The sequence below is a fragment of the Ruditapes philippinarum genome, unplaced genomic scaffold (genome assembly GCF_026571515.1).
Source record: "Ruditapes philippinarum isolate M1 unplaced genomic scaffold, ASM2657151v2 ctg538_1_1_1_1, whole genome shotgun sequence".
Taxonomy (NCBI): Eukaryota; Metazoa; Mollusca; class Bivalvia; order Venerida; family Veneridae; genus Ruditapes; species Ruditapes philippinarum.
Window position 1 is genome coordinate 26,301 of NW_026867197.1, and position 23,449 is coordinate 49,749.

At 34.2% G+C, this 23,449-nt stretch overlaps 2 protein-coding genes and 1 long non-coding RNA gene across 3 annotated transcripts; 2 read left to right on the top strand and 1 right to left on the bottom strand.

Annotated features, from left to right (window-relative positions):
* Positions 1-5,069: 5,069 nt before the first annotated feature.
* On the top strand, positions 5,070-8,815 carry LOC132735242 (uncharacterized). Its single transcript, XM_060722174.1, has 2 exons — positions 5,070-5,278; positions 8,173-8,815. Exons 1-2 carry the CDS (start codon positions 5,248-5,250, stop codon positions 8,808-8,810), a joined length of 669 nt encoding a protein of 222 aa, XP_060578157.1. The 5' UTR covers positions 5,070-5,247; the 3' UTR covers positions 8,811-8,815.
* A 5,021-nt stretch (positions 8,816-13,836) lies between these two features.
* Positions 13,837-20,383, top strand: LOC132735230 (uncharacterized). Its single transcript, XM_060722163.1, has 2 exons — positions 13,837-15,043; positions 16,942-20,383. Exons 1-2 carry the CDS (start codon positions 14,579-14,581, stop codon positions 17,806-17,808), a joined length of 1,332 nt encoding a protein of 443 aa, XP_060578146.1. The 5' UTR covers positions 13,837-14,578; the 3' UTR covers positions 17,809-20,383.
* LOC132735231 (uncharacterized) lies at positions 20,088-23,297 on the bottom strand. The gene is made up of 2 exons (XR_009626426.1): positions 20,775-23,297; positions 20,088-20,623 (listed from the first exon to the last, which is right to left on the bottom strand). It is a non-coding gene; the product is annotated as an uncharacterized LOC132735231 (long non-coding RNA).
* Between the last annotated feature and the right edge of the window lie 152 nt (positions 23,298-23,449).

Sequence of the window (23,449 nt, forward strand, 5' to 3'; positions counted from 1 at the left end):
TTCAGTTGGCAGAGGATTATTATCATTGGGGTGAAACAATAGATAAAAGTCAAATTAAGTACGTATTTGTACCAAAGATTGAATGCGACCAAGCACAACTGGAATTGCCTGCCTGGAATATTAAACCAATTAAGGGAACATTAGAAATACATAGTGTTGTGCAGTTGAAGACCGCGGAGATTGCCATCAGAAACACATCATGCGTTTGCGAACATTGTTTTGCTGACGGACAATTTAAACCAACGCGTGAAGGCTGCCGCGTGCATAATATAAATCCATCTGAAGCAAACGAAATGGAAAACGTACCGGTTGTACAGCTTGCAAGACCAGAAGAGGCGCAAATTAAGACCCCGGCAACATTCTCGGTAGGTAGTTACGTAGCAGCAGTGTATGATGAAAGCTGGTATTTAGGCAAAATAATTGAATACGACCCAGAAGATGAGAATTTGCAATATCACATTTTATTTATGGCTAACGGTAAGGGCAAAGTTGGGTAAACATTCAAGTGGCCGACTATCGATGACAAAGTATGGAGAGCTAAACATCACATTCTATGCACAGTTACCGAGCCTGCTCCACACGGTACACGGAAAATGTACAAGATACCGGAATGCGATATAAATACAATCGTAGACATGTTTAAAAAATATAAGTGAATGTTATCGTAAAAAATAACTTGTGAAAAACAGTTAAGCAGTCTACAAGTTTATGAACTCTATTGAAATTGAATAAAGAATTTATAGCGTAGTACTACATTGTTTGGATGATAAGTCAATTTGTGTGAATTACGTTACCGCAAAGAGGTTCCAGGAAACTAAACATTGTATTGATATGGTTTTGAAAAATTATTGTTGCTTTGTTATGGAATTATTTTGCTTGCTTAATATTTGTTGAAACTGAAGTAATAATGTCATTACCAGATAAATGTAGCTACTTTTATTTGATAATAATCAATTATTTTTATGAAAATCGCTCTGAAGCCTGATAATTAAAACATTTAAAGAAGTATTGAAGAGAAACATTTTAACTTTGGAGAAACATGGCTGTCTTTGAAAAACTTCTGGTTAATACACGTGTTATCAATACAGAACATTATATTTTAAGTTAAAGTGTTTGGTTAAGTGTTTAGTGAATTACGCTACCGTTTGTTAAGATGAAGAAAGTGACACATATCTCTATGATTAGTTATGAACAGTTCAGTTATTTAGTGTTACATGTTTTAGTTGGTATTTTGTAATATGAACTTCAATAAAATACACATTTACAGCAAATTTTAAAAAATGGCAACGAAATTCAATTTGGATATTATTAAAACGCTTCTAGCGCAAAACGATTATTATCGAATGAGTGTTCTCACAAATCTGTATTTCTTATAAGATCTGTTTATAACTCAATATTTATCTTATTAAATTTGTTGATGTCCATACTTGAAGTAAAACTTTGTTTAAAGCGCTTATAACTAATACTCAATTATGGTGAATAACGTTACCGTTAGTGTATATCAGTACAGACTGTTTTACGCCGAGGTTCATATGAACACTTAAAACAATTATGGAAAATTATTTGAAAAAAGGGTTGCACCTGTCGAAATACTAATATTCATTTCACAATATGTCACAGGAATTTGTATCTATATTAATTGACATATGAAATAATTTTAGCTCTGAAGCAAAACAATCAAAACAGAAATTAATGTATTTCTTTCATTCTACATGTTGTTTATATATTTGCAAGTTCATGTTAACTATTAATTGTTTTCAATGTTCAAGAGTTAAATAAATAAAAAAAAGCGTATAACTAGAGTCCAGTTTCTTGTTTGTTCTTTTTTTAGAGACAATTAATATGATGAGTGTTTTTGTAACGTAATTCACGGCCAAAAGTTATATGCTTCCGTTCATTGAGAGTAGTTCTTTATACTTGAGGTTGTTTTTAAAAATATTTATGTAATAAGTTCACTAAAAGATATAATTTTACGAATATGCAACAATTTTTCGAGCTGACTACTGTGAAATTCATGTGACACATATTCTGAAAAATTGCTTAACTTAATGTGAAATGGCTGAACTTATGATCTGTCGTTTTCACGATCATGTCTGTTAGAGCAGCCAAACACTGCACAAAAGGAAGGCATATCTGAAGTCTATTTGAGAAAATTAATGTTAAAGAATGTAAACATTATCGACCTGATTTTTAACCCTGTGTCACCTTGTTGTTGTCTACCAATATGGCCGCCGCAGGTACGCGTGACGTCATACGGGTACACTCTATACCAACTCGGTACAGGTCAACTCGGCCCTCTATTAAAAACCTATATTAAGATTTAGATTGTTAAGTTGATAAAAAAATTAAGGAGGTGTGCAGTGCACAAGAATTTTGCCTATTTTTTTGTTCAGTTACGTATTAAGTATTTACAGAGGGTAAAGGGTCAACTTGGCCCTATACTCACTAGGCACGGATCAACTCGGCACAGTTCAACTCGGCCCTTATTTTAGACTTAAATTAAGATATTGATTCTTCAGTTAATAAAAATTTAAGGAGTAATTTAAATTACTATAAAGTTATTCAGAAGTACAATGTACCATCACTTACAAACAGAAATTGAAAAAGTTGGCAGGGTAATGTACCTGTACGAATTGTTTGAAATTATCTATGTTAAGAAGATATATCAAGACATTAAATATATGTTAAATATTGATCCATAAATAGAGTTTTTAGATAGAATTTTGTGACAGTAATGTTATTGTATTTAATCCTGTTTGTTCTTTAATACAACCAATGCTGTTTTAACAATATTTTTATAATAACATCTGGAGTAGGCAAACCATACATATAAATTGTAAATTCTTTCTTTCTCTACAAACTCACATGTATACAAATTTGTACTTTCATCAATAAAACTTTTCAATATCCTTGAGTAGAGGTCTTTTACTGTCAAAATGTTAAACAATGAAAGTTATGATGAAAACATATAAAAAATAATAAAAGCAATCATTACCAGTAATGTATAATTATGGGCCGAGTTGACCTGTGCCAAGTTGGAATAGGGCCAAGCTGACTCAGGGGCCGAGTATGTTTTAGGGCTGAGCTGACCCTGATTCTTTACAGAGACATAGATAACAGGGATAAGCAGCTCCTATATACTCCATTGAAATATCAGTCATGCCTGTCAAAAAGTGAAAAATTAGGCATTTTGTAGCAAATAAAACTTAATGATGTACTTTTAATCCTTAAATATTATATACCATTTGAAAGGTAAATCTTTTTTCTATTGCTGCATGTTAGAATATTGGTAACTTTCCATGCCTTTCACTTAGAAAAACATGGCAGAACATACCCACTGAGCCAGTTTTTTGTCATATGAATAGTTTTGTAACAAAAATTATTAAGTAGTTCTCTTTAAATAAATGATGTAACATTTATTAAAATGGGAACTGTAAATATTTTAACCTGCAGCCAAAGACAAATGCATAAGCATATTATTTTTCTGATTTTGATATCTGGTTAATAAGTTTTACTTGCTGCAAGTTTTAAGTTTAGCTGGTACACATGATATTTTGACTGGCTAGGAAGCTGCCTATATAATCTCTGTTAAGTGTTACCTATAGATGTCTCTGGTATTTACTATGTAAGGTATTCACTTGAAACTCAAAATATAACTTAGTCTCTGTCCTTCTGTCTGTCCTTCCTTCCATCAGTCTGTTCGCCCTTCTGTCTGACATATTTGTCTGGAGCATAATATTATATCTTATAATTTGTGGTATCAACTTGAAACTTCATAGGTGGATAGATCATTGTGGAGGAGTGCAGTGCACAAGAATGATATCTCTACCCTGAATAATTTTTCAGTTATTGCCCTTTGTTATTTTTCAAACTTAATTTTTGTCCAGATCATAACTCAAAAAGCCTTTGAGATATATATCAATATGAAACTTAATAGGTGGATAATCTCACTCAGGAGGTTTGCAGTGCACAAGAGTGATAACTCTTCCCTTATTTTTTAGTTATTGCCCTTTGTTATTTTTCATACTTTTTGTCCGAACCTTAATATGTCAAAAGTGTTAGAGGTAACAACTTGAAACTTCATACAAATGTAGATGGATATATCTCATTGAGGAGGAGTGCAGCACACAAGAATGATAACCTACCTTGCATTATTTTTCAGTTATTGCCCTTTGTTACCATCAGCCATCGGTATGCACATAGGTTTCAAATCTGTAATCACTTCAGCCATCAGTTTTGATTACCAAAAGACCTCTGAATTATTCTGCTCTACTACATATACATTCTTCCAATGAGCAAACACATTCGGCTGGGGGGATGGCCATATTGACATAGCTCTTGTTGTTTGTTTTTTTTTTGTTATCACCCTCTGTTAATTTTCATGTTTTATTTTCAAGGACCATAACTCATTAAGTATATGAAATACCAACTTGCAACTAGATACTTGGCAACATTTTAGATGGATATATTTTTATAAAAGAGAAGTGCAGAGTAAAAGACCAATGACTCGTGTCTGAATTATTTTTGATGTATTGCCCATTTTATTATGTATCTTTGTTCCTCTGTAACCCAGGCTATTTACCATAATAAATGTAGTATATACGGAATGTGTACCATGGGTTTCAACGATGGTTCAGGGCTTAGATATCTCTAAAATTAATGTTCAAGAGATATTAAGTCACATATTCCTGCTTTTTATTCTTTGCTTTTATTGCTCTGATTTGTATGTCCTGTTTCTATAACTAAATTACCCCTATTTAATGGGGATGTGGCTTATTTTATCAATATTTAAAATACTTATACAATAGTAGATAATAACTTTGGGTATAGTTTGTTTTGAAATTTTGTAATATTATATATTTGAAGATATTTGTTTGAATTTCAAGACATCTATAAAAAATGTTAAAATTTTTAATCTTTATACAACATCACTCATCATTCCTCTGATAACATAATAATTACACAAATGAGAATTATAAGAAACTATTCATAGTTGTGTGTTGCTTTTTTGTTAATGTTGTTTTTTTCTTTTTGAAATGTACATCTGTACAAAGAACTTTGTATTTGTGACTTACAGATCACAGTGCTTTATTTGGCAGAAAAGACAGTAAAGTAGCATGGTCTGTCACACTTGCGCAGCATCTCCTGTCGAAGCTAGCAGTCAATAGTACCTACACTATCGATTCAGGCCCAGGACCAACATTGCAAGGAGCTACAAGAAAGTGTTTCTGTGAATTGAAGGATGAGATGGTAGGAAAAGTTGGAGATACAAGCTATGGTAAAGTATACATTCTAGGATTATTTGATAAGTATAGTCTGCTAATGACTGTAGGTGAATTAGGAATCTTGGCAGTTTTTGCTGATGTTAACACAGACACTTGGGGGTGTGGACCTCTAAACGCCTTTAAAATTCAAATAAAATGTATATTTGTCAATCCCAGCACATGTGCTGATCATATATATATATATATATATATATATATATATATATATATATATATATATATATATATATATATATAATATATATATATATATATATATATATATATATATATATATATATATATATATATATAAAACTTAAAATAAAGCCGTTTTTTTAAAAAAATCAACGGCTATAATGAATATATGTGTTGAAATATGAAATTTTTTCAAAACAGCTTATACTGTTACATGTATTAACTCTTTTATATATATGATCAGTACATGTGCTGGGATTGACAACAGATTAATTGGACCATGACCTTTAATTGTCTTTGACTATCAAATGAAATTCTCTTATTTTTAGCTTGACTATACATAGTCTTACTTACTCCGGCGTCGGGGTACGCATCCAGATTTTAGATTAAAGTTTTGGTGCAGTAAAATATTTTTCACTGAAACTTTTTCATTTCTTAAAGTATCAACTTCATACTTCAAATATATGTTCCTTATCATCAACCACATCTTATGTGACAAGGTTCATAACTTTAACACCAATATTGCAAGAATTTTCTCCCCTTGAACTTAGAATTTTCCTTAAAAGATATTATCTTTTACTGTTACTTCTTTATTTCTTAAGGGATCAACTTCATACTTCATATATATGTGCTTTATCATTAACCACATCTTATCTGATAAAGTTCATAACTCTAGCACAAATATTGCAAGAATTATCTCCCCATGAACTTAGATTTTTTTTACTCAAAAAATGTTATTTTTTACCATAACTTCTTTAGTTTTAAAGGTATCTACTTCAAACTTCAAATACATATTCCTTATCATCAACCACATCTTATGTGACAAGGTTCATAACTATTGAAGCAATATTTTATATTTATCTCCCTTTGAACTTAGAATTTTCTTTAAGAAATATAATAACTTTACTTTTTAAGGTACATGTATCTACTTAAAACTTCAAATATATATTTCTTATCATAACACACATGTTGTGTGACAAGGTTTATAACTCTAGTGTGACTATTTTCAGAATTATGCCCTCGTCATGTTAACAACTATAACTTCTTGTCAAAAGAAGAAATATATTTATATCATAATTGATTTTTCTTTCATAGTTTTGTCTTCCTCACTGTGTCAAGAATTTAATTAGTTGAACTTCGCTGTCTCCTGTGACAGCTCTTGTTCTTATAACACTGTGACATTTGGACCATGTGTTCTGTTTCAGATGAAAAATTGAACCTTCATTTTAAATCAGCTGACCTAGATAATTTGACATATGACCTACTTTATTGACCTTTAATGTACAGATTTTAAATTTTGACCATGTGCACAGTTAAAATCTAAAATTGATATCAGCTGACCCATATAATTTGGCACAGTGACATATTTTGTAGTTCTTTGATGTACAGCTATGAAATTTGGATCATGTGGACAGTTTTAGATGTAAAATTGATCATTGAACATAATAACCTGTGATATAGAGATCAAGTTGTGGCATTTGTCACTCTTGTGGAAGCTCTATAAAAGTTAAGGGGGAAACAGTTAATTGAGAGCTATGCCAGCCTGGTTTTTATGGCGATGTGATTTACAAACTTCGTAAGATTTTGGGTCATGGTAATTTTTCTGCTGTTTTTACTAAAATCATTAAACGTTTTATTAAAAGAGGTTATGACCCTACTATTTTAAGACATACTGCATGTTTAGTGTTCAACCCTTTTACAGTTGGACACTACGCTTTCCTCTTTTGATTGCATCTGACGGACCAAGTGGAAGACTCTATGATGGATAGTTCGTAAAGCCCTTTGGGACTGAATTGTCTTAATGTTCGTCTTCTGCCTTGCTTCGTCGGGCCCTTGTAGGTGATTTTCTTGTTGCTCTGTCTTCCTTTAGGACATTGAGTACTTTTGTTATGGTCATTGGGTTTACTTTTATATGTTTCTACATGATCATTTTAGTGTTTTACTTATTTAACCTTTTGTAACCATGACAACTGTTAGAATTTCACTTGGCGGGGATTCATTTTATTTACACTGTCTCGTTTATAGGAACATGGTGGGGCTAAGAGCGAGGTTTGGTGCACCATTAACCGGTTTAAACTCCCCAGCAGTCATTATTATGCTGCTGACCGTTCCAAGGCGGCGCCCCACTGTGTTCCTCAGATGTATGTCTTATGTTGTTTCATACTGTTTTGGTGACACTTTTGCTTGTGTCCCTTGTTGTTTTCTCGTCTACGGTAAGTATCTTCCCCATTGCCTCTAGTTTTTATTTCTTTGATTACTCCCTACCCCCTCCCCCCGGTCTCCTGTCCCCTTCCCCTTTGTGGGCCTATTTTTATTTTCTTTGAATTCCTAATCAGTTACAAATTAATTATCATTTAATGATTAACCTGTCCGTGCTCTGTCTTTGCCCTGTCCTGTTTTTGTATGGGGTCCCCCTGGGCTCCTTGCCATTGGTTCTTGTTGCTGGGTCATGTGGGGGTTGCGTTCATTGAACGCCGCCTTTCCTTGTTGATCTTGTTTATCATATTTTTAACAATTAAATAGGTATGTTTTGGTCAGAAAATAATATACATTCTATTAAAGCATGTGCAATTTACAGGTTAAATGTTTAAAACACCAAATCCCTATTTAATCACTGAGGATGTTTAACATTAGAAACATTTAGTCTGTTTTTTAATTTTCTTTGGACATTTCAACTTAACTCTACTTAAAGTATTTTGTATTTTTTCAGGTTGTTTAAAAGGATGGCATGGAAAATCGGACATCATAATGAAAGATCTTCCAGTATCTCTATTTTTTGGTGATGATGATGTTAAAGAAGATGATGATCATCATCATCATCATGATGTTACATGTGACAATCAATCAGTTTCTTCACTTGAAGAGAAAGTTGCAGACAATTTTGTAAAAAAAGATGTTAATCAGATCTTGGCGCAGACAATTGTTTTTTCATTTTTAAAACAAAAACTGAACAGAGAAAAACTGGAAAATTACATGATACCTGGTGTAGGAATCAAATCAAAGCATTTTATGGTTTGCTTTTTTGATACAGAAAATGATGTTTTATTGCAATCTAAACCTGTAGAACTGTTTGAAGGAAAAAGTATACGCACTTTAGCTGTTTTATTTCTCTGGCTGACTCTTAATTACAGAATCTTTTGTTCAGGAATAACCCATGAGATGAAAGAGAAACATTCTGATTTCATAATAAAACTTCGAGATGACCTTCACATATACCAGGATGAAGTTATGAGGCCAGTGAATGTACCATGTATAACACAACAAGAGCTGTATCCCTGGGCAATGGAGCCAGTGACTTCAGAATTCAGAGTCAAGCCATCCTTAAGATACAGGAATGTGCTGACTTAAGTGCAGATAATGGTTTAGTAGAGCTTAAGAAATATCATCAGTATTATAGATCTGCTGTAATAATTCTACAACTACTTTAAAAAATATATTTTTGATATACCATAAGGTATGTTAGTATGGAAATATTGTATTATATCAAGTGTTTGATATATCATATGCGATACCTTCATGTTATGATACATTTTTGCACAGTACAGGGTCTTCTGTTTCATTTTGTATTCCATTTAATATGATGAGTAACACTCGTGTTTGTACTTGTCTGAGTCTTGTAAAGCCTTGAGGACATTCTTAATAACAATGTGTTTTTGTTCTCAAAATTTCATGAATTTCTCTATTTTGTTAGTCTCAATAAAGTGTTGATCAAGATAGAAACTTGATCACATTGGGGCAATCATAGAAGAGCCTTGTATCTACTAAGACCTTATATTTTCTGCAGAATATTTAGAAAATGTTTGTTTGTTCAAAAAACAAGGTCTTCATGTCTAATTAAAAACCTTTTTGTTTTCAATCTGATATTAACAAAACTTTATGAGAATTCACCTCAATGAAATCTCAGTCAAGTTTGTTACATGGTTAATGTGGGTCAAAAGAGGGAGGTGTATAGCCAAGTAGTTAAATTATTGACTTTAAACTACTTGCCCTTCACCACTGGGGTTTCAAATCCAGCTAGGGACTTTGGATTCTTTCATGTGAGGAAGCTGTCTAGCTAGCATTTGAAACATATCTGGTTTACTATTTTAAAGGATACCTGAGGTCATCCTCAACCAGATAAGATGGAAAGTTGTAGTGTTTGTATGATGTAAAAATCCAATACCAAAAGAGAAGGAGGGTTACTATCGATACATTTTTTAAGGTAGAACACCCCTAATGGGCACTATAAGGAACTGTAAAATTGACAACATAGGACAGTTATATGCCTTAAATGTCACCTCAGTGTTTGCAAAATTTAAAAAATTTACCGTGTGCTTTATGAGTTATGGACATTTTTTCTGAACTAAAACTTTGCCATTAGAAGGGCTTTTTTTAGAAATGAGGAAACTCTAAATAATCTATAATAACATCATTATGAAAAATGTTTTTCTATTGCTCATTGTTAAGAAACAAATAATGACATTTAGGTAACAAATTGAACAAGCAAAATGATTGCTTTAAAACGAAATGTTTTTAATATGTATAAAAATGTAACCCTACCCCACCCACTTTTAACACTTATTTGACCATTTCCCTATGTAAAAAATCTTATTTTAAATATCCCTAAAATTTTCCAAAATGAAGGGCTGTTTTCAAAGTTTGCCTTAATTTTCTTAAATGTATATTGGTTGGTCTTGCAAAATTTAAAACACTTTAACCGTGTAGTTTTTGTTTTATTAAATTTCGAAAATATCTGTTATCATATTTGCTATTAAATTTGGCATTATTTAGTAAATAAATGCCTACGATAATTATATAATTAAAATGAAACTCTTTTTTCCCATTTGGGATCTGAGAGATTAATAAAAAATGTTAAAAAGAAAAAAAAAGAAAGAAAAAAAAATGCCCCTTCTGGGTTTTGAACCCACGCCCCTCAGTTTCATTACGCTTTACAGTGATTCTTGCCTAGTTGAATACTCTTCAGAGTAGGGGTGTACTACCTTTAGTATCATTATGTAATGGGTAAGATTTATCAGGAATACAGACTGATCTTTCATTTGAGGCAGCTTCAGATTCTCTAAACCTTGAATATATATTATTTGTTATTCTTTTTTTTCTTTTTTTTTTCTATTTTTGTTAAGGACTACTCAATCAATACAAGTGTTATATCCAAGTACATGTACATGAATGCAATAAATAATATAATAAAGTGGTGAACTGCTTTTAAGAAAAAATGTCTAAATATAACTGTTTTCGCTTTAAGCATGTCTGTTCAAAGGTATACAAAATATGCCATACATACCATTTACATGTACATTAACCAATAACCTGGTGAAGGGTATTTAGTACCTGAAACCGATAGAATAGATAGAATAAATACATAAACTGACCTGGTGTTTTGATGTGTCGTTCTCCCCTCCCAATCTTTTGATTTAGTTTTTATTGACAAATAAAGTTTGATTTTAAATTACATACATTTATCTTTTGATTTTGTAGATTATATTGATATGGTGTTTGTTAATTGAATACAAGAAGATCAGAAAAGATATATTTTGAAATCGCCCTCACTTGTGTATTATAGTCTTTCAAATTGTAAGAAGAAAAAATCTCAGTTTCTTGATATTCCAAATAAAAGACGAATCGAACATGTCACATATTAATCAAGGATAGGCAGTACATATCTGTGTGAATTTATAAAACCTCAATATTTTTTATGCCCCCAAAGGGCGGCATATTAAAATCGCACTGTCGATCAGTCTGTGCGTCCCCACTTCATTTGTGACCGGATTGTAACTTTGTCATACATTGAGGGATTTTGAAACAATAAGTTACATAAACATTAATTTGAACAGTTGCATCATATAATTTTCAGCAAATAATCATGTCACACATCAAACATGAAATTCAACCTCATATCACTTACTTGTTAAGCTTAGTCTGAAAATCAAAGTAGACTCTATAAATGTCCTTAATTATGGACATTTCTGAGCAGTTAATATAAGAGATTGGACCTGTTATGTTAATACTTTAAACGAGCACCTAGACACACATAAAAGGCTTTCAAATTCTAACCAAGATTACCAAATTTTGCCATTTATACAAAATCAAGAAAATGACATAACTGGCCAAAAACAGGTCAATTTATTCTATAACCAAAAAGAAATGGTCAGTGACCCTTTGTATCGCCAAGGTGACCAACATAGTGATTTTCCATAGCAACCAGAAATTTCCATAGCAACCAATGACTACATAGCAACCACTGATTTACATAGCAACTGTTGACTTTCCACAGCAACCATCAATTTCCATGGAATCTAGTGACCATTATTGCAGCCATTGACTTTCCATAGCAACCATAGACTTACCATAGCAATTATTGACTTTCTATAGCAACCATTGACTTTCCATAGGAACTAGTGCCTTTCCATGATAACAAATGAATTTTCATAGCAACCATTTGAATTTCAACCTTCAATAGCTACAAGGGACATTCCATAGCAACCAGTGACTTTCCGTAGCAATCATAGACTTCTATAGCAACATGGACTTTCCATAGCAATCAGTGACATTCAAAACAAGCATTGACTTACCATAGCAACCATAGACTTATTTAGCTTTTTCAATAGCAACGATAGACTGCCATAGCGACTTTCTTCAGTAACCATTAACTTCCATAGCATACAGTGATTTCAAATAGCAATTATTGACACTTATAGCAACCATTGACTTTCTATAGCAACCACTGATTTTATCAAGCATCAACTGCGTTCAATGACTCCCATAGCAAACGTTTCCTTCTATAGCAACCATTGTCCTCTATAGCAACCAGTGACGTTAAAGCAGTCATTGACTTTTCATAGCAAACTGTAAATTCCATAGCAACTAGTTACTTCCGCTTTTGTTTGTAGTTTACAATATTACTTGATACTTGTCATGAAGAGCATTTATGTTCAAGTGAGCGATGTAACGATCATCATAGCACTCTTGTTTTAAATATTTCTTAACTAACCGAATTTTAGATCATCGTACACACAATCCTATTTGAAAACAAAGTTTTAAACAGAATCGCATTCAACAGAGTAAATGTCAACGGAGGATATATAAGGTGCTAAATTATTAAATGATATGCAATGGAAGAAAAAACATATACGTAAGAGCGATCAGTGATCACATGTGTCGCCTCATGTGTGCCAATGGCATGTTACAGCTACTGTGTATCATATATTCAAGGGCAATCACTCAACCGGAAAACCCGGAAATCCCATGTAATATGAGCAAGTACTTGAGCTACAGATCAATCATGTAAAGTTTCATTGAAATTGTATTAGTGTTATAAGAGGAGTAGTTAGGACAAATTTTAAAAATAAAAATTTTAAAGGGCCATAAATCATTGAAACGAAAATGTCGATGATATGCAAAACTAGATCTGGTACTGATTATAACTGTAAAGTTTGGATGCAATTGCACCTGTAGTTTCTGAAGAGTAGTCCACCCAACTTCTGTGTAGCTTGCAACACAAAAAACACCTTTTTATTCGAGGGCCATTACTTGGCCAAAAAAATCATTCGACCGAAACACCTGTGCAATATGCACAAGTACTTGAGCTACCAATCAATCCTATGAAGCTTCATTGAAATTGCACTAGCGGTATGAGAGGAGTAGTCTGGACAAACTTTTTAAAACCATTTTTATTCAAGGGCCATAACAGCCAAAACTCATACAAGCGCAAAACCCGTGTAACATGTTCAAGTACATGAGTATGGAACGCCTGGACTATCTTATGTTAAGATTGAATGATATGCCTGGTTAAATGTCGTTCTGTTGAGTCTGAGATACAATATGCTGGGCGTAAATCCCAATATGTTGGGTGGAAATCCCAATGTGCTCAGTTATTGAAGTGTTATATTGTGTGCAAACTGTATTTTATTAAGCCAAGTCAATGTAGTGTCGGGTGCATTAGTTGTTATGTTCAGTTCTTGAAACAAACAGGCATGTTGTAACACAATTATGTTGAGTTAAAAAGATATTTTGTATGGTGTTACAGTTATTATGTTCGGTTATAATAATATGCTGTTTGGTGCTCTTCTCATTATATTCAATAATGAAAATGAGCAGTTGAGTGGTACTATCATTTTGTTTGGTTGAGACAGTGTATTATTTGGTGATACTTTCATTATTTTCAGTTGCAATGATATGCTGTAGGGTGCTTTATTCATTCTGTTCAGTCGTGAAATAGAACAGTTAAATGGTACTATCATTATATTGTGTGCTGATTATATCTTCTTCAGTCAAGTCAATGTGTTGTTCGGTGCAAAGGTCGTTATGTTCAGTTATTAAAAAGAACTGTTTCTTGATACTATCATTATGTTCAGTTCAGATGATATAATGTTCGGTGCAGAGGTCATTATGTTAAGTAGTGAACACAAACTGTTGTGTGATACTGTCATTATGTTAAGTTAAAATGATATACTGTTCGGTGCAGAGGTCATTATGTTAAGTAGTGAACACAAACTGTTGTGTGATACTGTCATTATGTTAAGTTCAGAAGATATACTGTTCGGTTCAGAGGTCATTGTGTTCAGTAGTGAACACAAACTGTTGTGTGATACTGTCATTATGTTAAGTACAGATGATATACTGTTCGGTGCAGAGGTCATTATGTTCAGTAGTGAACACAAACTGTTGTGTGATACCGTCATTATGTTAAGTTAAGATGATATACTGTTAAGTGCAAAGGTCATTATGTTCAGTAGTGAACACAAACTGTTGTGTGATACCGTCATTATGTTAAGTTCAGATGATATACTGTGTGGTCTCAATGTAATTATGTTCAGTTAAAATGATTTGCTAATCGGTGCTAAAATAATTATGTGCAGTTAAAATAGAACTCTACTTTGTAGTACCGTCATTATTTTCAGTTCATATAGTATGTTGTTGGGTGGCACTGACATTTTATGCAGTTTAGAAAAAGACATGTTAAGTTTAGCTGTCCTTATATTTTGTTAATTAATATGTATTATTTGTTTTTGACAGTGTTCGGTTGATCTTACATTTTGTTGCGCAAACATACATATGTGGAATGTATTCACTCTGTGAATATTTTACTCGGAACAAGTTCTCTAATGGTTTTGTAAAATATGGATGAAATTTTGACTAATCTTGGGCTTAATAGACATATTATCGTATTTCAAAGGGAAAAAATAACACCTGATATTATCTGTGATTTATCATTGTACGAATTTAACTGTTTAGGAATTGAAAATAGACATGACGTTATGAACCTGAGGACAGCTTGTGTACATTTTGGAAACTGCAAACCTCCAAAGTCTGGTTCGACAGCTGGACCTTCAAGTTTCAGAATTCCTAAGACAATTCTCGAGAGCATGTTGGACATAGGATTCGCAGTAAAAGAAATTTCGGATTTTTGTGCCGTTTCTGAGAGCACTATTTATAGGCGTATGATGTGCTATGGGTTGCGAAAGTACAGTTTCTCACACGTCAGCGACGAGGTGCTCACTGAAATTGTGATTAAGCTTGTCAAGCAATTCCCAAGATGTGGAGAAAAAATGCTCAGAGAACTTCTTCGTCAGAAGAATATTCACGTAAGTTTTCGTTTGTGTTTGTGCATGTTATGTCGTACAGATACATGGATCAATGACAATTATGTACTTACATTGTTATTATCAAATATCCTCGGGTGAAATCTCAAAACGTAACATTGAAAAGAACTAAGGTTCGGTATAAGTAATATCCCTGTTATCAGGCTAGATTATGAGGCATTAAGGGCCTATTTCTGAGGCCAGAATTGGCCTATTTTAATTCAAAAATTATGTTTTAGTTCAAAGTTCAAATTAAGGTCCATTTGAAACAAGATCGATCGAGCTAATAATGATAAACTGGCAAGATTTCGAATAAGCAGTAAAATCATATGGGCAATTTTTTGGAAAATTTACGACATTTTTTAGTAAAACATATATCTCAAATGTGCATTTATTGCGTATACCTGCTGGTTTTGTTCTAGTTTATGGTTTAAGCTTGAAAAAGATTTGATGTTGAATCAAAACCGGTGCCCAAGGTTCGAGTAGTTGCAACAAATGACCGGTTTCACGAAAACATGGCCTTGAAACCATGGCAACGGCTATTGGTGAACTCATTGGCGCAGTTCAAAGTTGTATAATAAACAGAGATTGGAAACTTGCAGATATTTAAGCATTCAATGGCCATTACATGCGGACTACTTCACCTCTTTTTAGTGTTTGAAGATATTTGGCTGAAACTTGTTTTCCTTGTAAGAAAAACATTCTTTCACTGTAAAACAGCTATATTTTTTAGAAATTGATTTCTTTTTTCTTTTTTTTTTCATTTAAATGATGGCAACCTCCCTTCGAATGATGAATTTCAGCAAACTAAGAGTTTGCTGACAGAATTTGCCTTTCACTAAAACTTTTATTATTAGACAAAAATGCATCGATGAGGTCTTGTTTTGTAGAGTATTGCACTCCCTACTGCAAGATGAAAACTACTTTAAAATATGTAAAATGTAAAAAACAGATATTTAGAAGAGAGACACAACAAGATTAAGACAAAAGGCCGAGTGATAATGTACGCGAGACTTGGGACACTTTACGATCATTCTGCACATATAAATCCTTGCGCAGATGAAGAAATAGTTTCCTTTGCAAATTTGTTACTGTGTCACTTTAAAAAATCTTTTAAATTTATTTGATTGTGCTGTTTCTGTCACAACGCTTTGCGAGAAAGTTCCAGGTGCAAGGCGCTGTGCCGCCATTTTAATTCCTTCCCTAACTGTTTGTCATATACCGATAACTAGTAGTCCCTAAACTCTCATTTTTCAAAGACTAGACCCATTTTAGAGAATAAATCATTAGAGTTATGATAAAACTGATTTAAATGATAAGAAAACTAGGGGTCATGTATCTTGTAAGAAAGACTTTCCTTGTCACATTTGCTACAGTAAAATCTCATGAAAATTCATACTGCTGTGACGTTTCAAACCGAAATCGGCTTGTATGCAACAAACTGGCCCTGAGTTTGACACAGCTAGTTGACCATAGTTTTAATGCCCTTTGTTTTTTTCGCGACAGAAATGTAAACTTTCCAAAATGCTTCCTGGTCCGAGTAAAACAAAGTAAAGGTATTTATTTTACTTATTAGCTCAAAATTGAAACAAGATATCAGGGATTGACGATACATATTTAAACAGATATAGGTACCTCTCGTGGCCTTCAATATGCCTGTTACAAGTACACTAAATATATTATGTTTCACATGTACTTTAGATTTGATTGTATTTAACTTGACTAAATGTAGAAATTAGGTGTTCATAAAGGACTCCTTCTACATGTATATCTAAAAGTAAAGCAGTATCACATGATTGTTAAAAAAATCCAGTTTTTATAGCGGTAGTACGCATTAAAATATGTGAAATATGCCCATTATATCCCTTTAAATGAGATTTAAAAAAAATTGTACATTGCAGATACCAAGATCGCGTCTTCGAGATGTTTTGCAAGAACATGATAAAAATGGGATACGTTATAGAACACGCAGACGCCTTCACCGACGCGTTTATCAAGTTAAAGGCCCAAATTGTGTGTGGCACCTGGACACAAACCACAAGTTAATTCGATGGAACATTGTCATTGCCGGTGGTATCGACGGATTCAGTAGAATGATAATGTATATCAAGGCCTTAACTAATAACAAATCGGATTCCTTATTACAAATATTTAGAGAGGCGGTACAAAAGTTTGGCACACCTCTGCGAATCCGAACAGACAAGGGGATGGAAAATGTTAAAATTGCAGATTTCATACTTCGACAGAGGGGCATTGGAAGTGTGTTAGCCGGCAAAAGCGTTCATAATCAACGGATTGAAAGACTTTGGAGAGATGTGTATGATGGTGTTTTAGGATTTTACTCAGAATTATTTTCTTTCATGGAGGACGAAGGGATTTTAGATATAATGGATCCCCTACATATCTTTGCTCTGCATTTTGTTTACTTGCAAAGGATAAACGTATGCCTCGCCTCATGGTGCGAAGCTTGGAGTACACACAGACTGCGAACTGCGAGATCTTCACCACTAAGACTTTGGACAGCTGGCATAGCCAATAATCCGATTCCTATACCCGAGAGCGCAGATTTTACTTCTGATGAAGATGAAGACGAAAATAGCGTCTATGTCGGTGACAGTCGTCCAGTTTTCACCAGCCCCGAGATTCATATCAGTGATTACTGCAAGCAACAGCTTGAGTTACATTGTCCACACAACTGGACCGGCATTAACTATGGGATCGAAATTTACCAAAATGCAGTCTCAATTTTACAGCTTTCTGATGACTAAATATGAAATGTGTAATGTAAGAGTTGTATAAATGCTATAAATGATAAATATAAAACTAGATGGATGCTGAATCTGTTACGATTTGTTACAACATAATCTTTTTAAAATGAATAGCATTTCTGCCTATTTGTAAAAGCTATAGGATGGGTACGAGGCTGTTACTGGTGTATATTAGGGCATTGGGCTCCTCTGTCAATGCCGCGAGGCCGAAATTAATTCGAAAACCAGAAATATATACCTAATATATACCTGTAGGGGACGAACACCACATCCTATAACTGTTTTATCGCATGGTTTTGTTGTATTTCCTGGTCCTTCGGTATTATTCAATTTTTGTTTTGAAAATTTAATACTTCTTAAGCCGTAACTAGAGTGCGGGAGCAGTGTACCAATTTCAACTAGTGCTCATGATCAGACTCAATCAAACTTCTGATTATCATATTGTAAACCCAAAAGCAAGGTATCCAATCAATACCCATGCTTTATAGATTGTGCTCAATTTATTGGCGCGGACGCCCTTCATCTTCATGGGCGGTTTCACTTTGAAAATACTTCGGATTAAGTGTGCCATTTTTCTTGTTTAAACTTTCAAGCTTGCTAACTTTGCTAAGTTACAATCGTCTCTAGTGTATTGTACAAGATGACTAAACGGGCTTTAATTATTGGAAACTTTAAAACTGTAGATTCCTGCATGCATGGTTTTAATCCATTGCGTTGCGTTGTCAAAGGCGAGATAAGCCAAAATCATCTTCATTAAAGAGAGTTGTCAGATACTTGCGTAATTTAGCATCGGGTACTGGTAAACAGTTCAGATGGTCTAAGTTTACCTAATATGGAACTACATTAAGTAACATTATCACTTTATCCGGTTTCTTTAAGAAGTATTTAAACAAGTTAAGGGTGTATTGCCATGAATAACAAAGTCCCCTTATGGAGGAGGGTAAACATAACTTTAGCAAAAGGCTAGGTCAAACCAAGTCAGCAACAACACTTGTATGCAAACAGGTCTATGTGGTCCAAATTTCAATAAAGGTCACTTTCAAGGTCATCAAAGTGCACCATTTTAATTGCTTTGTCAACCTGTTAATTTGGTCCAGATATCATTGCCGTATTTTCAAAAAACAAAAAAATAGGTCAGTAGGTCAAATACAATGTCAATATGTGCCCCTTTAGTAACAGATGACATTGGTATGCAAAAAATGCATATCTGGTGTAGCTTCGAAAACAAAAAGTAGGTCACTAAAGGTCACCAATCTCTATCAGATTGTAAAACTAGACATATTCTTCAAATATTAGTCATGATAAGTACATGACACCTATTAATTTAGGGGTCAGTTGACTTAAACTTGACCTACTGACCTACTTTCTTGTTTTTGGAGATACAGCAGTGACAGTTGGACGATCCAAATTGAAATTGACCAAGTTATAAAATGAAAATGGTTTAATATTTAAGCGCCAGTAACCTTGACCTTTGACCCCTTAATAATTAGAGGTCATCTAGTAAACAAGATCAATAAGTGTATGAAATTTGGAGACAGTGATATAAATGGTATTCAAGTTATGAAGTGAAGTCATTTTAAAATTCAGTCCACAGTGACTTTGACCTTTAATAGACGAATTCTACTCATCAAGGCCCATAAGTGTATGAAGTTTGAAGGTTCTGGAATAAATGGTTCTCAAGTTATAAAAGGGGCCATACTATGCGGGCGCATCCTCAAAATTCTGATACTGCAAACACTTTTTCAACCTGTATTTTGTACAAAAACGAGTCATGTAAAGCAATCAGAAAAGATACAAAGAAGTTGTCCTTACTTCTAGTTTTAATATTCCAAATGCTTTGACAAGTCTTTTCCTTGTCAGCATTTTGCGTTGAATGATTTTGATATGGATTGTGCGTTCACCCGGCATTGAAATGTTACAGACATTGAGAAATTGTCAATTAAACAATAAAGTCTCTAATAACTAATAACTGTTTCTTTCATAACCTTTTGGTGCAAGTATCTGTTGAAATTTTAAAATAATGTAAAAACAATGACTCCCACCAGCCTTGCCTTTTTTGCAATGTCACACTTAACAATAATTTCTTTGGTCTGAATTGAATTTTGGGTGTGTGTAAAAAAGTTTGAATTAATATATATTGTGACAGTTTTTCTGTCCAGACAGGTTTTACAATCTCAGTCAATGGGCGAAAACTTCCCCAGTATATATCAGGACAGTTTGTGATGTCACAAACAACAGTGTTACTGAATATACTAGGTTGAAAAGAGCCACACCATGCAATAAACTAGAACTGCCACTATCTTGGCGTGAATACCCCCGCATACCACTTTGTCAGAATCAACAGTGGCCATTTAGAGCGCAAGGACAACCTCCCTGCCAAATCTGAGGTTACTAAGCCAGTGCATTGCTAAGTTATGTATTCTACATGCTTCAAATGTGAAAATGTCAAAATCAATACATTGCAGACAGGACATTCTTTAGCAATTGAGAAGAAAAGCTTTTTTTTTTGTCAAGGTCCCTGTGACCTTGAACTTTGACCCAGTGACCTCAAAATCAATAGGGGTCACCTTATAGTCATGATCAACATCCATGCCAAATTTGAAGACTGTGGGTCAAAGGAATCTTAAGTTAATGGGTGGACAAACTTTTTGAAGTCAAAGTCCCTATGACCTTGACCTTTGATCCAGTGACCTCAAAATCAAAAGGGGTCATCTACTAATCATGACTAACCTCCATTCCAAATATGAAGACTGTGGGTCATAGGAATCTTAAGTTATTGGGCGGACAAGCTTTTTGAAGTCAAGGCCCCTGTGACCTTGACCTTTGACCTGGTGACCACAAAATCAATAGGGGTCATCTACTAATCATGACTAACCTCCATTCCAAATATGAAGACTGTGGGTCATAGGAATCTTAAGTTATAGGGCGGACAAGCTTTTTGAAGTAAAGGCCCCTGTGACCTTGACCTTTGACCTGGTGACCTCAAAGTCAATAGGGGTCATCTACTAATCACGACTAACCTCAATGCCAAATATGAAGACTGTGGGTCAAAGGAATCTTAAGTTATAGGGCGGACAAGCTTTTTGAAGTCAAGACCCCTGTGACCTTGACCTTTGACCTGGTGACCTCAAAGTCAATAGGGGTCATCTACTAATCATGACTAACCTCCATGCCAAATATGACGACTGTGGGTCAAAGGAATCTTAAGTTATTGGGCGGACAAGCTTTTTGAAGTCAAGGCCCCTGTGACCTTGACCTTTGACCTGGTGACCTCAAAATCAATAGGGGTCATCTACTAATCATGACTAACCTCCATGCCAAATATGACGACTGTGGGTCAAAGGAATCTTAAGTTATTGGGCGGACAAGCTTTTTGAAGTCAAGGCCCCTGTGACCTTGACCTTTGACCTAGTGACCTCAAAATCAATAGGGGTCATCTACTAATCATGACTAACCTCCATGCCAAATATGACGACTGTGGGTCAAAGGAATCTTAAGTTATTGGGCGGACAAGCTTTTTGAAGTCAAGGCCCCTGTGACCTTGACCTTTGACCTAGTGACCTCAAAATCAATAGGGGTCATCTACTAATCATGACTAACCTCCATGCCAAATATGACGACTGTAGGTCAAAGGAATCTTAAGTTTTGGGCGGACAAGCTTTTTGAAGTCAAGGCCCCTGTGACCTTGACCTTTGACCTAGTGACCTCAAAATCAATAGGGGTCATCTACTAATCATGACTAACCTCCATGCCAAATATGAACGACTGTAGGTCAAAGGAATCTTAAGTTATTGGGCGGACAAGCTTTTTGAAGTCAAGGCCCCTGTGACCTTGACCTTTGACCTGGTGACCTCAAAATCAATAGGGGTCATCTACTAATCATGACTAACCTCCATGCCAAATATGACGACTGTAGGTCAAAGGAATCTTAAGTTTTGGGCGGACAAGCTTTTTGAAGTCAAGGCCCCTGTGACCTTGACCTTTGACCTAGTGACCTCAAAATCAATAGGGGTCATCTACTAATCATGACTAACCTCCATGCCAAATATGACGACTGTAGGTCAAAGGAATCTTAAGTTATTGGGCGGACAAGCTTTTTGAAGTCAAGGCCCCTGTGACCTTGACCTTTGACCTAGTGACCTCAAAATCAATAGGGGTCATCTACTTATCATGACTAATCTCCATGCCAAATATGACGACTGTAGGTCAAAGGAATCTTAAGTTATTGGGCGGACAAGCTTTTTGAAGTCAAGGCCCCTGTGACCTTGACCTTTGACCTAGTGACCTCAAAATCAATAGGGGTCATCTACTAATCATGACTAACCTCCATGCCAAATATGAAGACTAAGGGTCAGAGGAATCTTAAGTTATTGGGCGGACAAGAAAAAACCGACGGACGGCCGGACGGACGGACAGCCGGACGGACGGACAAGCTGATTCCAGTATACCCCCCTTACAACTTTGTTGTGCGGGGGTATAATTAGCAATACAAGAATAAAAGTAAGAAAATTATGCCCACGAATAAACAAACATTAACACACATTAACAGAATATGAGATAGCAGGATTTTAAAAACAACAAAACAGGGTTATGTTTTCAGATCATTGTTCCATCAATAGAAAAAATCTCACAGAAATTAATTACAACAGTTAGTTGAGCAATTGAAGAAATAAAATTGATTAAGATTAATGCATTCATTTAATGTCAGGTCCGACATTTCAGTGATTCCCAAGACAGTGATGTCACATACATTACAAAATGACCTTCCTTATTAAGAAAATAAATTCAAATAGATGTACATTTACATTAAAAAGTAAAGCATCAAGTAAATTTTGGTGAATTTACATGCAAGCTGAAAATGTTATTTTAACACTGCAGGCCATTTTCAAAGAGTAGGAAGATAAAGAGTAGACACAAAAAGAACTCTGTTTGGGACCTCTGACCTCTTAAGTTTACAGGTGTGCATCTACTCTTGATTCAGAAGGTTAAATCCTCATTGAATTCCCATAAATAGTTAGCCAGAATCTGCACAAAAAGAGTTTCATGTTACATTGTTTATGCTATATATATATATATATATATATATATGGAATATAGGGATTAATCCAAAGGCCTTAACTCCAATCAAAGCAAAGATGGTAATGTGCATATCATTTTTACTGAGTTTCATGAAAATCCATGTTGTTTGAAGCAAATTTGGACGATGGACAACGGATATTGGGAGATCAAAATAGCCCATCCTGAGCACACTGTGCTCATGTGAGCTAAAAACCATATTTCTTTATATGCAGGTAAAACTTAAAAAAAAAATAATCTAACTTAAAAAGGGGCATAATTTTGTCTTATCTATATAGACTTATGTCAAACAGTGACTAGGTTTCTTACCTTAGTGTAGGTATTGAAAGTAAAACATACCTTAAGTTTCATGTCAATATCTTGAATAATGAATGAGATATAAAACTATAAAAATTTCAACCAAAAATAAATTAAAAAATGCAAACTTTTTCGAACAGGGTTTTTTGATTATTTCCTTCTTTTAGCCAAAAAAATTTAAAATTTTGAGTTATGGGGAAATTTGTTTTCCCTGTCAATTTTCTCTGAAAGAAAGTGGAAAAAATTTGAAAATTTAAACCCAAAGTCA